General features: G+C 41.7%; 1 protein-coding gene and 1 pseudogene across 1 annotated transcript in view; one reads left to right on the top strand and one right to left on the bottom strand.

Annotated features, from left to right (window-relative positions):
- CHD6 (chromodomain helicase DNA binding protein 6) overlaps window positions 1-14,597 on the bottom strand; it is a 172,467-nt gene that overhangs the window by 138,452 nt on the left and 19,418 nt on the right. Inside the window, exon 3 of the mRNA XM_027078281.1 lies at window positions 8,852-8,908. Within this exon, the coding sequence (XP_026934082.1) occupies window positions 8,852-8,884 (33 nt within the window). The 5' untranslated portion in view covers window positions 8,885-8,908. The remainder of the gene's footprint in view (window positions 1-8,851; window positions 8,909-14,597) is intronic.
- Window positions 1,751-3,532, top strand: LOC113605183 (nucleolysin TIA-1 pseudogene; annotated as a pseudogene).

Here is a 14,597-nt window from a genome sequence, read left to right as displayed (position 1 = left end):
GGGGGGGGCGGTGGGCCCGGAGGCGCCGGCCGGGGGGGCCGGGTGGGGGGGGGGTGCCCACAAAAAGGGGGGGGAAAAAAAGAGGGGACGGCGCACAAAAAAAAAAAAAAAAAAAAAAAAAAAAAAAAAGTGGTTGTGTTTTCTGCATGTAGACGGACTCAAAGCCACTTTATTCATAGAATTTAAAACTCAGCCGCTTATTTCTATTTTTAAAAAACTGTTTCGTGTTTGTTTCACCTAGTGATATATCGAGTAATATCAGTAACATGAGCTGAAAGAATCACTATGTAATATATAACTATTATGTAATATTTTAATTAAAAATTGTATCTACTTAGACTACTATTTATGTTGATACCACAGATAAATACCATACATAAATGCCCTGGTAAACCCTAGGATTCTAGTCAGGATGTACCACTAAGGTCATCTGGGCCAAATGCCCACTTCCTGGCCTCTGACACACAAGCAAACAGCTTTCCAGTCTCTCCCAGGAGTGGGGAGCTTAGTGCCCACAAGGTGCAGGCCACAGCTGGGCAGCTCAACTTCTCAGGACGGTCTTCTTCAGATGGAGCTAAAGCCTGTCCCCCTATAACTCTCCATTCTCACCTACAGGTCCAGCAACAGACACAGTCAACCTCTTTTCCAAGAGACACTTTTAAATATTCCCTTCTTCAGGCTACGTAATCTTAGTTTCATCTATCATACCTCATGTTGAATGAGTCAACATTCTTTTATCATCCTGATCACTTTGCTCTGGCCTCTCAAGTATATGTTTCAGAGCACAAAATGAATTAGAACAAGAAAAACAAAAATATGTTAAGCTATGTCACAAGATAGGTTTTAGAGCCCGTGGATTGCTTTAGCATGCTCAGCAACGTCTTGCAGTTCAGTCGTCGGTATGGCCCGTCACCAGTACCTATAAGAGAAGCAGGATCAACTCCTCCACTTCATTAACTTGCCCCTCCACCTATCTAATATTAACTTTTAAATAAAAACTCTGCCCTGCTCATCAACATATACTATGAGGTGTAAATGAAAACCATCTCACTGACGTTACGTAATAACTGGCTGACATACCAAAGGTCTCAATATGAACTTTGAAAAGAAAAGAACCTAAATTCATGTTGGGATAATTTTGGTAAAGAATGTTTTTATTGAAATGAAAGCTTACCTTAAATAATGTTTAAAAAATTAAATTTGCAGATTGTTTTAAGAAATAAAAATCTGCCCATGTATCATAAATGACAGTAGTTTCGAGGGCTTGGGATTCTCTTCAGTAATGTGTTATTTTTAACAGCAGCAAAATATTCCACTAGGTAGATGTGCTATGATGTACATACAGGCCTACCTCACAGATATTGCAGGTTCAGTTCCAGACCACCACAATAAAGCAAATACTGTAGTAAAGTGAGTCACACAAATTTTTTGGTTTACAGGTACATACAAAAGTTATGTTTATACTATACTGTAGTCTATTAAGTGTGCACTAGCACTATGTCTAAAAAAAAAAATCTACATACCTTAATTTAAAAATATCTTATTGCTTGACACTGTACTCCGATTTAAAAAAATTAAATTACAGGAGGTCCAAAGTGCAAGATTCTTCTGCGCCTGCGCGGTCCGGGTCACTTCCCGGGCTGCTCTAAGGTGCCCGGCTCACCGCCATCTTGACCTGAGGCTTTGTTGTTCGCGCTGGGGTGGGCGGTTTAGTGTAATTGCTGCTGAAGAAGCGGACGCAGTAACCTCTAGTTGGCCGAGAAACTCCGCCATTTTGCAGCCATGGCCGCTCAAAAGATTTGTGAGGTAGTAAAGGGTAGAGAGCTGGACCCGGAGGCGCCACCGCGACAGCAGCAGCCATGGAGGACTAAATGCCTAAGACTCTATATGTCGGTAAGCTTTCCTGAGATGTGACAGAAGCTTTAATTCTCCAGAATGATTATGGATACAGCTGGAAATGATCCATATTGTTTTGCAGAGTTTTATGAGCGTCGTCATGCAGCTGTAGCACTAGCTGCTATGAATGGGTGGAAGATAATGGGTAAGGAAGTCAAAGTGAAGTGGGCAACAACCCACAGCAGTCAAAAGGAGGATACAAGCAGTAGTACCGTTGTTAGCACACAGCGTTCACAAGGTCATTTCCATGTCTTTGTTGGTGATCTCAGTCCAGAAATTACAACTGAAGATACAAAAGCTGCTTTTGCACCATTTGGAAGAATATCAGATGCCCAAGTGGTAAAAGACATGGCAACAGGAAAGTCTAAGGGATATGGCTTTGTCTCCTTTTTCAACAGATGGGATGCTGAAAACTCCATTCAACAGATGGGTGGCCAGTGGCTTGGTGGAAGACAAATCAGAACTAACTGGGCAACCCGAAAGCCTCCAGTTCCAAAGAGTACATATGAGTCAAACACCAAACAGCTATCATATGATGAGGTCGTAAATCAGTCTAGTCCAAGCAACTGTACTGTATATGATGGAGATGTCACTTCTGGGCTAACAGAACAACTAATGCGTCAGACTTTTTCGCCATTTGGACAAATAATGGAACTTCGAGTCTTTCCATATAAAGGATATTCTTTTGTTCGGTTCAATTCCCATGAAAGTGCAGCACATGCAGTTGTTTCTGTTAATGGAACTACCATTGAAGGCCATGTTGTGAAATGCTACTGGGGCAAAGAAACTCTTGATATGATAAATCCCATGCAACAGCAGAATCAAATTGGATATCCACAAGCTTACGGCCACTGGGGCCAGTGGTATGGGAACACACAACAAATTGGCCAGTATATGCCTAATGGTTGGCAAGTACCTGCATATGGAATGTATGGCCAGCTATGGAACCAGCAGGGATTTAAACAGTCTTCTGCACCACGGATGGGACCAAATTATGGAGTGCAGCCGCCTCCAGGACAGAATGGCAGCATGATGCCTAATCAGTCTGCAGAGTCGCAGTGTATGAAACCCAGTGAAAAAGGACTCCAGAACCTAAAGCCAGTGGCTTAAGGCTACAGGGAGTGTAGTAAAGCCCTTGTTTACTTAAAGATTTATCAAATCAGTCAGTGCAAATGTCAGATACAATGTATTTATTTAAAAGATTCATTTTTTAATCATGAAATTACCATCCACATTGTTTTAAAAAGAAACAATATGCTGGATGTCTGCCAATTTTTGCCTTCATTACCTTTTTTGATAAAGTTTCTCAAATCCTTGTTTCATATACAAATGCAGGGATTGCTGCCACTTTTTAAAAATAGAGACAGAAAACTGCACAATGTTGAACTTTTTCCACTGAAGTAGTGGGCAGTTCTAGTTTGCATTCCCGATATGATTTAAAACCTGTAATATAAAGACTAAAAAAAAAAGAAAAAAGGAAAACCCAAACTGTGCCGAGTCCAGAAGTTCTTTGTAATCTTCAGCTTATGCACAATTCTATTTTAGGTTTTTCTGAAATAGGCATTGTTTGAGCTGCCCCATCTCCAGTTTTCCCTTTGGGGTTTTTTAATATAAGATATTAGTTTACATCATTTTTGTATCTACATTTTTTCACAATTTGTCTTGCCTTATCAAAGTTCTATAAAATATACTTAAATGGAAAAAAATGATCTTTAGATTGAAAACTTTTCTCAGATGGATTGATAATTGCATTCATCTTGTGTTTTATATGAGAAGGTGCCTCAAGAACTCCCTGTTGAATTTGTTTAAAAGGGTTACCTTCTGTGATAAACTTTGCTGTGTACAGGAAATATAAAAATAAAAACTTGTTACTAAAGAAAATCTCTGAAATGTGATAAGTTCTTATGAACCCATGTTAATTTCATGTGTCAACTTCTACATTTACATGTATCATTTCATTATGTAAAATGTTTTAGCAATTTAACATTTTGCACAGTTAGCAACTTTGTATGTAATTTCCTCCTTAAAGGCATCATGCAGAATTGACAGGGGAGTCATAAGGTTTTGTTTGCATATAAATATCAATGCACACTTTGGTAGTCTTTGAATACAAAGTTATCTGCTCTTGTTTTTCAAGAACTTTGAGACACAAAGTTGTATGTAAAGAAATATATTAATTTGCCATATTCTAGTTATACTTACTCAAAAAGAGTAAATCAACTTGATTTTAATATGTACAAATGATAGCTGTGAAACTGTAGAATATCCTTATGTCAGTATTAGGGTTTCTTGTGAACTCCAAAATTAGCCTAAATGACGAGACGGGCAAAGCATTTTTTAAATGTTCAGAGGCCAAAAGATAAACAAACAAAAACCCATGAAACCCTACCTCCTTAAACAGCCTGCAAAGAGGGGAATCCTCAGTGCATTCATTACTTTGATTCTTTTGGTACCTGTTTTCCTGGAGGTCCCAATTTTATTATTTTGGGGTGGCATTCAGAGGTTTAATCTTTGATGGCATTGTTCTAGTTTTGAAATTTCTAGTACATTTCAGTCTCTTAGAAGAATTGTGGGAGATTTTGTTTTGTTTTGTTTTCAGCAAAAGTCACAAACTCTCCTCTTCTTTGACTCACAAAGGGGAAGGGTCCCCAGTGTACATATTTGGATGCTCGGTTGTTTTTAAGACCAGAGAGCTCCTGGTGTTTTATTTAGGAACAGAAAAGGCCCATATAATCCTAAGAGTTTCCTGGCCTGTATCCTCCAGGTAGGAGCAGATGGCTCTAAGCTGGTCTCTAAGCCAATACTCCTGTAAACCAGAGCCCAGGAAAGACAGCTCATAAATGTATAATTCTCTGGAGCTCAATTCTATGCAGTTGTACTGATGTTTCATCAAGTCACTGTGTATTTTTTAAGTGTTGACACATTAAAACTTGCTTTATAGAAGATGAGCAAATTTTTTAAACACTTGGAAATTTTATTTCCTTGTTAATTAACCTTCTACAGATCAGGGCATGCAACCAAAAGCAGCTTAAATACTCAAAAAATAACAGGATGCTGTTTTTAGATTCTTCTGGTTTATGTTCCTATTTTAGGACCCTCGCTTTTCTCTTATTCCAAAATATTTTATGCCCTATACATCTGTGGACTGCAGGGTAAATTATTTAGGCATAAATAATCCAAGCAAAAGTATAGTTTTTCTTTCATTTTGACTATCTCAAGTAATACCACTTTTTATTAGCCAATATTTTCTTACTGCACAATTCTAAAATGTACACTGACTACTTTTTGAGAAGAAAGTACTATTACTCAAAGGCTTACTACTGAACAAATCTGTAATTCAGGAACATTGCTAACTTTGCTTTAAATCTTATTCTCAGTGTTAAATCATTTAAAAAATTTACAGTCTAAAAATCATACTGGTATTAGTATCAGGTAAGGAAATTATAAAGTTTTTTAAATGGATTCATTCTCTGCAATATGCATTCTAATTTTACTTTAAAATACATCTGTTACTGTGAAGAACCTAAAGTGGTTCACAATTAATGGGTCATTAAATCCAGTATTCTTTGCCCTGACTGGATATTAAAGTTCCTTTATGTTTTCTATTTTAAAAAATTAAAATAAAAATACTTTGTTGCTAAAAAAAATGCTAACCATCATCTGAACCTTCAGCAAGTCATAGTCCTTTTGCTGGTGGAGGGTCCTGCCTTGGTGTTGACAGCTGCTGACTGATCAGGGTGGTGGTTGCTGAAGCTGGGGTGTCTGTGGCAATTTCTTAAAATATGACAACAATGAAGTTTACCACATCAACTGACTCTTCCTTGCACAGTTTTCTGTAGCATGCAGTGCTGTTTGACAGCATTCTACCCACAGTAGAACTTCTTTCAAAATTGGAATCAATCCTCTCAAACCCTGCTGCTGCTTTATCAACTAAGTTTATGTAATATTATAAATCCTTTGTTGTCATTTCAACAATCTTCACAGCATCTTTACCAGGAGTAGACTCCATCTCAAGGAACCACCTTCTATGCACATCCATAAGAAGCAACTGTTCAAGTTTTATCATGAGATGGCAGCAATTCAGTCCCATCTTCAGGCTCCACTACTAATTCTGGTTCTCTTGTCTTCTCCACCACATCTGAAGTTATTTCCTCCACTGAAGTCTTGAACCCCTCAAAGTCACCCATAAGGGTCGGAATCAACTTCTCCCAAACTCCTGTTAATGTTGACATTTTGACCTCTTCCCATGAATCACAAATGTTCTTCATGGCATCTAGTATGGTGAATCCTTTCCAGAAGGTTTTCAACTTACTTTGCCCAGATCCATCAGAGAAATCACCATCTATGGCAGCTACAACCTTACAAAATGTATGTCCTAAATAATAAGATTTGAAAGTCAAAATTCCTCCTTGATCCATGGGCTGCAGATGGATGCTGTGTGAGCAGGCATGAAAACATCATTCATCTCGCTGTACAACTCCATCAAAGCTCTTGGGTGACCATGTGCATTGTCAATGAGCCGTAATGTTTTGAAAGAAAATCTTTTTTTCTGAGCAGTAGGCCTCAACAGTGGACTTACACATACAGTAAGCCATGTTGTAAACACATATGCTATCATCCAGGCTTTGTAATTTCCATTTAGAGAGTATAGGCAGAGTAGATTTAGCATAATTCTCATGGGCCCTAGTAGTTTCAGGATGGTACATGAGCACTGGCTTCAACCTAAAAGTCAACAGCTGCATTATCCCCTAACAAGAGAGTCAGCCTGTCTTTTGAAACTTTGAAGACAGGCACTGACTTGCCCTCTCTAGCTATCAAGGTCCTAAATGGCATCTTCTTCCAATAGGAGGCTGTTCTGTCTAAACTGAAAATCTGTTGTTTAGTGTGGCCACCTTCATTAATTATCTCAGCTAGATCTTCTGGATAACTTGCTGCAGCTTCTACATCAGCACTTGCTGCTTCACCCTGTACTTTTAGGTTATGGAGACAGCTCCTCTCCTTAAACCTCATGAACCAACCTCTGTTAGCTTTAAACTTTTCTTCTACACTTTCCTCACCTCTCTGAGCCTTCATAGAATTGAAGAGAGTTAGGGCCTTGCTCTGGATTAGGCTTTGACTTAAGAGAATGGTGTGATTTGTCTGATCTTCTATCCAGACCACTCAAACTATCTCCATGTCAGCAATAAGGCTGTGGTGCTTTCTTATTTGCGTGTTCACTGGAACGGCACTTTTAATTTCCTTCAAGGATTCTTCCTTTGCATCCGCAACTTGGCTAAACTGTTTAGCACAAGAGGCCTCGCTTGCAGCCTCTCTCTGCTTTCCATGTGCCTTTTTCACTAAACTTAATCACCTTTAGCTTTTGATCAAAAGTGAGAGCCGAGCAACTGGTCCTTTCACTTGAACACCTAGAGGCCACTGTAGGGTTATTAAGTGGCCTAACTTCCATATTGTTGTGTCTCAAGGAATGGTTGTTTCCTGGGCTCAGAAACCGGAGGAGGAGGTGAAAGATGGAGGAACAGCCAGTCAGTTGGTGGAGCAGTCACAGACATTTATCAGTGAAGTTCACCCCAAAACAATTACAATAGTAACACCAAAGATCACGGATCACAGATCACCACAGCAAATATAATAATAATGAAAAGTTCCAAAATACTGAGAGAATTACCAAAATGTGACACCGAGACACGAAGTGAGCAAATGCTGTTGGAAAAATGGTGCTGATAGCCCTACTCAAGGCAGAGCTGCCACAAGCCTTCAATTTGTAAAAAATGTAATACCTGCACAGTAAAATGAGGCACGCCTGTAGTCTCCTTTTTCACGGGCATTTAAGTTCGTTTCCATTTTCGCTATAATAAACAAAGTCGCAATGAAACCTACACACCCATCTGAGTAAATCCATAGGGTAAAATCCTGGCAGATGGAACTGCACTCTCTACAGTGTTTGTGTACTAACTTTTGACTCTACAGAGCCAGGACAGGAGGAAACCAGCGTGTAGATAGTGTTTAGGCACTGCTCTTCTTATTAAAATTAGCAGCAGGTGACTCAATTCTTTCCCCAAACAGGCCATTTTGTTTTGGTTTCACAAGGACCTATCCACTGGGAACAGAACAGAGGGTAGTCCTTGTAACCATATCCCTAGGTCACCCTGTATCCGACTACTCAGTGCTCTACAAGCAGAGAGGAAAGTGGCTGGTCCCACCCAACCTCTCTGCATAGGGTCCCAGCTGAAGGGCAGGGATTCAGATCTCCCCAGTTACCAGGTGGTCATTCAATTCTGTAAAAGGAAAACCAGCCCATCAGAGACAGCCTGTTTCTAAGAGACAGAGGCAGGTCCCCTCATCTCACCTCCCTGAGCCCCACTGGTTTAGTTCTCTGGGATCCTCTGAAAACGTAATCACCTGGAACACATAAATACCAACTAAGGAAAAAGATTTTAGTAAGATGCGTCACAAGGGCCAAATGTTTTTATCAACTCCCCTCCAGGAAACCAAATGCCAAACAGTTAATGTTCACTATTTTCTGCAGGGACAAACTTCCAATTAGTTCACTATTTTCTGCAGGAGAAAACTTCAGCACATCATGATAAATAAGAATTCTGTAAGTGAATGCTTTTAGTTTAACCAAACATCGAAAATAATAAATATGTAAACTATAAAGAAGCGATCACTTCTCCCTTTATAAAAACTTGGTAAGCTATTTCTCTTTCGCATAGCTAATTCTGAATAATATTCTGATCTACAATCTTCATTACATTTATTCCTATATAGAGCTGACCTGTGCATAGTAAAAATCTATATATTAAGTCATTCAGAACAGAGCTCTCAGTTACCACGTGGAGAATGGGAAACAGGCAGCAGAGGCTAGGAGATAAGCCCAAACTGCCAGCATCTCCTCTTGTAAAAAAGCACCAGTGTATGCTGGATGCATTCCCTTAGAAGATATGTGACCACTTACCTGCTTCTCTTTCTTCTGTATTTTCATTATCATCTATTAAAGGCAATTATTTTATTTCTGTAAAACATAAAAAAGGCAAAGATTATGCTAAAATCCAAAATGAAACATTTTAGATTATCTCAAGATTAAGCTGCGACACGTGAGGAAAACACAGAATAGAGGATTACTTCTCCAGAACACTTACAATTAGTGGTCTTCTAGCCCAGCACCCCCCAGAGGCCTAAATATAGGCCAAAACCTACCTTCTCCCATCCTGAACCCTAGTTTTTTGCTCCAGATGGAGTGGAGTCAAAAAGATACTGTCTTTGTAGATAAAATAAGTTATAAAAGATGCTGGCATATTAAATTAAGAAGGAAATTAAAAGAGGAGCCAAAAATAATGACATGACTATATTGAGGGGGGTGGAGAGGGGGTAGAACTAAGCAAAGACCTCATTTCTTTTGGAAGAAAATCAGTAAGTAGTATCTACAATTGGAAATCAAGAAATAGAAATATACACAATATGGGCCTCCCTCATGGTGCAGTGGTTAAAAATCTGCCTGGCAATGCAGGGGACACGGGTTTGAGCCCTGGTTGGGGAAGATCCCACATGCAGCAGAGCAACTAAGCCCGTGCGCCACAACTACTGAGCCCGCGCTCTAGAGCCCGCGAGCCACAACTGCTGAGCCCATGTGCTACAACTACTGAAGCCCGCATGCCTAGAGCCGGTGCTCCGCAACAAGAGAAGCCACCGCAGTGAGAAGCCCCCGCAGAAGCCCCCGCTCGCAGCAACTAGAGAAAGCCCGCGTGCAGCAATGAAGACCCAACGCAGCCAAAAATAAATAAATAAATAAAAAGAAATATACACAATAAAATAGAGCTAAAAGAGTTAAAAGTCGTTGTCTTGAAGGAGAGAGGAGCTGGTGTGAGACAGGACAGGGCACCCTTGCATTTCATCATAAGCTCTCCTACATTACTTGATGTTTTAAACCATGTGCACTTTAAATTGACAAAATAAGTTCCATTCCAATATTTCACATGATCTTTTTTTAAAAAAATAAATTTACTTCTTTTATTTTTGGCTGTGCTGGGTCTTCGTTGCTGCGCATGGGCTTTCTTTAGTTGCAGCAAGTGGGGGGATACTCTTTGTTGAGGTGCGCGTGCTTCTCATTGCAGTGGCTTCTCTTGTTGCGGAGAATGGGCTCTAGGCACGCAGGCTCAGTAGTTGTGGCTCGTGGGCTCCAGAGTGCATGCTCAGTAGCTGTGGTGCACAGGGTTAGCTGCTCCGCAGCATGTGGGATCTTCCTGGACCAGGGCTCGAACCCGTGTCCCCTGCACTGGCAGGCGGATTCTCAACCACTGCACTACCAGGGAAGCCCTCATATGATCTTTTTAAGTGATTTTACTGTACCCAGTACTTAAGCCCCATCCCCACTCCAACTGTAATGCCCATGATGACACCTGAACTTTTTCTCATAAATGACTTTTCAGCACCATAGCAACAAGAGCCCAGCAAGTGGCTTGAGAGGTCACTGAAGTGCACTAAGGGCATCCCAGGGAACAGAAAGAACGCTATTTTAGGAAACCCAGAACTTGGGGCTGCCTGAATCACTCACTCTCACCTTCCCCACAGACAAACAATGGAAGGATCATAGTATCCCGGCTTCTGGTTCTAGTCTGGATGTAGACACCACCTCCTATTTATTGTTTACTTTGACTTCCTGGACATCCCAGAGAGCTAGGAAAACATCCCAGAGGCACACAATTATCCTTATGTTATAATTATTTCTCATATCCAAATGAATGTGATGTGCAGGCATCAAGGAGAACTTTAAAGGGAGACAGTCCCACCTTCTAAGTGGGCTCATGGTGTGTATGACGCAACTGAGAAAAATGAAGGATTTCCATCATCCCTGGGGCCACAATTACAGTTTACCAGTTTAAAGTCTGGTAACTTTAGGGGTTTTTTTCCTCCAAGAGTCAGAAGCATTTTCTATTAAAAGGACCATAAAATGCTACCAGGATATTGCTGCTTGCAAAGAGCATAGCATCCAAGGAGGTAACAAGCTGCAAAGTGGGCGCAGGCGGGGCCTAGACCAAGGGGGAAGGAGAGGAGGGCAGAGAAGGACTGGCCAAATCAAGAAAAGGGAAAGTCAGCAAACAGTGCTTCTAAGGATCAGTGTGAGGACTAGCATGTGATCGAGCAATTACCCCAAGAAAACCAGAGATTCCTGAGAAATGGCAAGGGGAGGGCTCTGAATCAGGGCAGTTCAAAGAATTTTACCACCTAAACTCCATTACAGTGGAGTCGGCACTAGGTAAACTATGTTAGTACAAGTTTATCTTCTTTATCTCTCAATGTCAAATTATCAGACCCCAGAAAACCAACACTCTCAACTATCACAAACTGCCACAAACTCTGAAACGAAGAAAGAAGTTTGGAAAATAAATTCTGGCGAATAAAAAGGGATATTATAAATAACCAGACACATACACTCAAATAAAATTCTACCCGACAAAATGAAATCAATCATTTACAAAACACAGAAAAAGTCCAGTGCCAATAAAAATTACTTTTTAATTTATAAAAGAAATCAAGTATAATGCAATAGAGACACCAAAAAACACAATTTCTGATCAAGTACCACAAACTAGCATGCAAATAAGACAGGGCCCCGACACTGCCAGGAACGTGGGGGAACACTGTGGACCCTGGTCCTTGCGATGGCACCTTTCATTGTTTCAGGCTTTCTGAAAGCACTCAGGCAACGTGCCACTAGATCTATGAACTGCCACAGTCCATTGATCTGCCAGTTCCGCTTTCAGGGATCCATCCCAAGGAAATAAGCCAGCAGGAAATAAAGCTGAGAGGAAGCTCAGCGGTGAGGTAGGGCACAACGTGAAAACGCCTGTCACGGCAGAGCTCGGGCACTGCAGAGGGCCATGGAGGTCACACGGGCCCGCCATTCCCTGGGCCCGTGTCATCACAGGGCCTGGGAAGATCAGAGACGGCACATGAGCACAAGCTGGAAAGACTGGGAAGAGGCTGACGCAAGTGTGGCTTGAATGTGGTTACTCAGCAGAGACGAGGGTTGGAGGAAAAGAGCTGGGTGAAAGATTCTAAACCAAATCTTACTGCCCCTCCACCATCTGTTCACATGCAAGATACTGCCACCTGCACCCTCAGGGATATTCACGCTGCACAGATAACCCCCACCCCATTCTCTGAGAGAGACAGTGTGTGTGAAATCCAAGTGCATCCCAGTGATGATGCTGTAAGAATAACTGCTCTAGTTCACTGGAAGCAGTCTTTGGCCAACCTCACATTGTTACTGTGAAACCATCTCTAGCACCTGGATGGACAGCTACACACCAGCTCACAGCCACTCCACAAGGTAACAGATACAAACAACATCAATAGGGTCTTCCCTGGTGGCGCAGTGGCTAAGACTCTGAGCTCCCAATGCAGAAGGCCTGGGTTCAACCCCTGGTCAGGGAACTAGATGCCACGTGCATGCTGCAAACTAAGGAGCCTGAGAGCCGCAACTAATGAGCCTGCCAGCCACAACTAATGAATGCACGTGTGTAACTAAGGAGCAGGCAAGCCACAACTAAGGGGCCCACCTGCCGCAACAAAGACCCAGCGCAACCAAATAAATAAATTAAATTAAATATTTTTTAAAAAATCAATAGGTGTTCAATAAACATTTTGTTGACTTTTATTTTTCCAAATAGCACCTAGTAGTTTACAATGCACTCTTTCTTCAGTTACCTCTACTTTTTTTTTTTTTTTTTTTTTTACCTCTTTGATGACACACGTTTGAAAAATACAAAACCACCTAGTCTTTTCGTGAAGCTAAATGTTATGTAGCAGGAATGGAGGACCAGATATACCCTAAAGCAGGTACTTCTGCACACCACTGGACATGGAGCCTCTGCTACTGTGCTGCCATCACCCAAAAGTTGTGATTAGAGAGATCTTTTGGGCTCGATAAAGTAAAAATTAAAACAGTAATTTCAGAGTCCCACAACTTAATTAGAAGCATAATACAAATATATTCTGAAACTCCTAACTGTGTGGACAAACCAGGAAATTTGTTAAGAGGAAAAAGTGTATGTAAAAAAAAGAAAAGTGTGTAATTTCTGAATTACATGAAAACTGGGAGGACTCCTCACTGCCTTTCAATGCTTATGTATGAAAGTAGCATTTAATTACCTTCACAAGAAGGTTAGCTGCTAATAATATAAAAAGCAAACAATATAAAAATTCCCATTCCTTCTTACACTCACCTACCTCACGATGCTTCAATTAAGAAAAATGGGTGCCAGGTTTCAATAATAATATTTTGAAATTTATTACTTTTTCTCTTTCCAGTTCAAAAATTCTGCCCCAGTGCCTGCGCCATTTCCAAGTTCCTCAGTGCTGTGTTATGGACACTTAAAAAATAATAAAACATCAGGTACACACCATTTTACCATTCATTTACGGAAATTATTTAAATTTACTCTATCTGGAGAATTCTGCCACCTGGGGTCTATTTCATTACAAGAGTGTGTGTTTACGGAAACACGGACAAGTGCACACACAGCAGACCCTGCCGTGGTCCTTATATCCACAGGGACAGCAGAAGACACAGCTGACGGCAGGAGGGATGGGGACCTTCGCTGTTAACAGGCCACCAAATCCCTTCCACGCTATCAGGCACTTTGGGACAGAGAGTAAGTGGGAAGCTACTTCAAAAATCAGATCTACCTCCAATTTTTCACAATGACCATGTACTTTTATCATCGATTCATGGCCCCCTTAGGGCAGCAGGCACAAATGAGGCAATTCCACAGTGCTGGCGGGGGGTGTGGGGATGTGAGAAGGGAGCAGGCACAGGACGTGAGGAATAACAACCCACCTGAGAAAAGCGAATCAAGAAGGCAGCGAGGAGCTCCTAGGGGCCACCTCTTACCGAGACTCGGGACAGACATCCTGGACCACAAAGAGGGTCCGATGGACGGGGTATCCCTCAACTTCTCACTTCCCACCTCCCCACCCAACCTGCACAAACTAGACAGATTTATCTCCGTCCTTTGCTAGGCCAGAAGCAGCCCACGGGAGGGCAACCGCGAGGGTCAGAAGTGCCAAAAAGCAGAGGAGATCCAGGCTCTAAGAACGATGAGCCAGAGCCGGTAAAACCTCTTCCAGACTTTGTTTCCTCACCTATAAAAAAGGGTGACAACACCCACACCTCAGAGAGCATCAGAACGTAAAGGGCTCAGAATCCAGGGTCTGTCGCACGGTGCACGTGAGCTGTCTGGCAGCCTCTAGTGTCGCCTGTCCTGTGGGCTTCCTGCCAGGGACAGGAGAGAAGGTGGCCCCCTCTCCTGAGGACAACTACCCTTCCATCAGTACTGGGGGTCCATCCTCTCCCACTTCTCAGCCACCTCAGCCTCTGGATCACTTTGCAGTCAGTCTCTCCTCGTTTCGTTTAGGCTGCCCCTCAGCCTTCACCCAACCCCTGAAGTCTTCCCCAGCCACGCTACTCCCCCCACCCCCGCCCGCACTCTCTTATCTTCTCAGCCCAGTTTAGCTGAAGAATCCTGGCACTTGTTGCTACCTGACATTATATTATGTCTAGCTGACTATAAATTTATTACCTGTGAGACGCACACACACGAGTGTAAGCTTTGTTTTGTTCGTGCTGTACTTCCTGAGTCTGGACCAGCACTGGGCTCATAACAGGTGCTCCATAAACATCTGTTCCATGAAGAATCACT

Source organism: Aethalodelphis obliquidens, unplaced genomic scaffold, assembly GCF_003676395.1.
Source record: "Aethalodelphis obliquidens isolate GAN/ISIS:26980383/991018 unplaced genomic scaffold, ASM367639v1 scaffold42, whole genome shotgun sequence".
NCBI lineage: Eukaryota > Metazoa > Chordata > Mammalia > Artiodactyla > Delphinidae > Aethalodelphis > Aethalodelphis obliquidens.
This window is presented reverse-complemented; position numbering and strand designations above follow the sequence as displayed.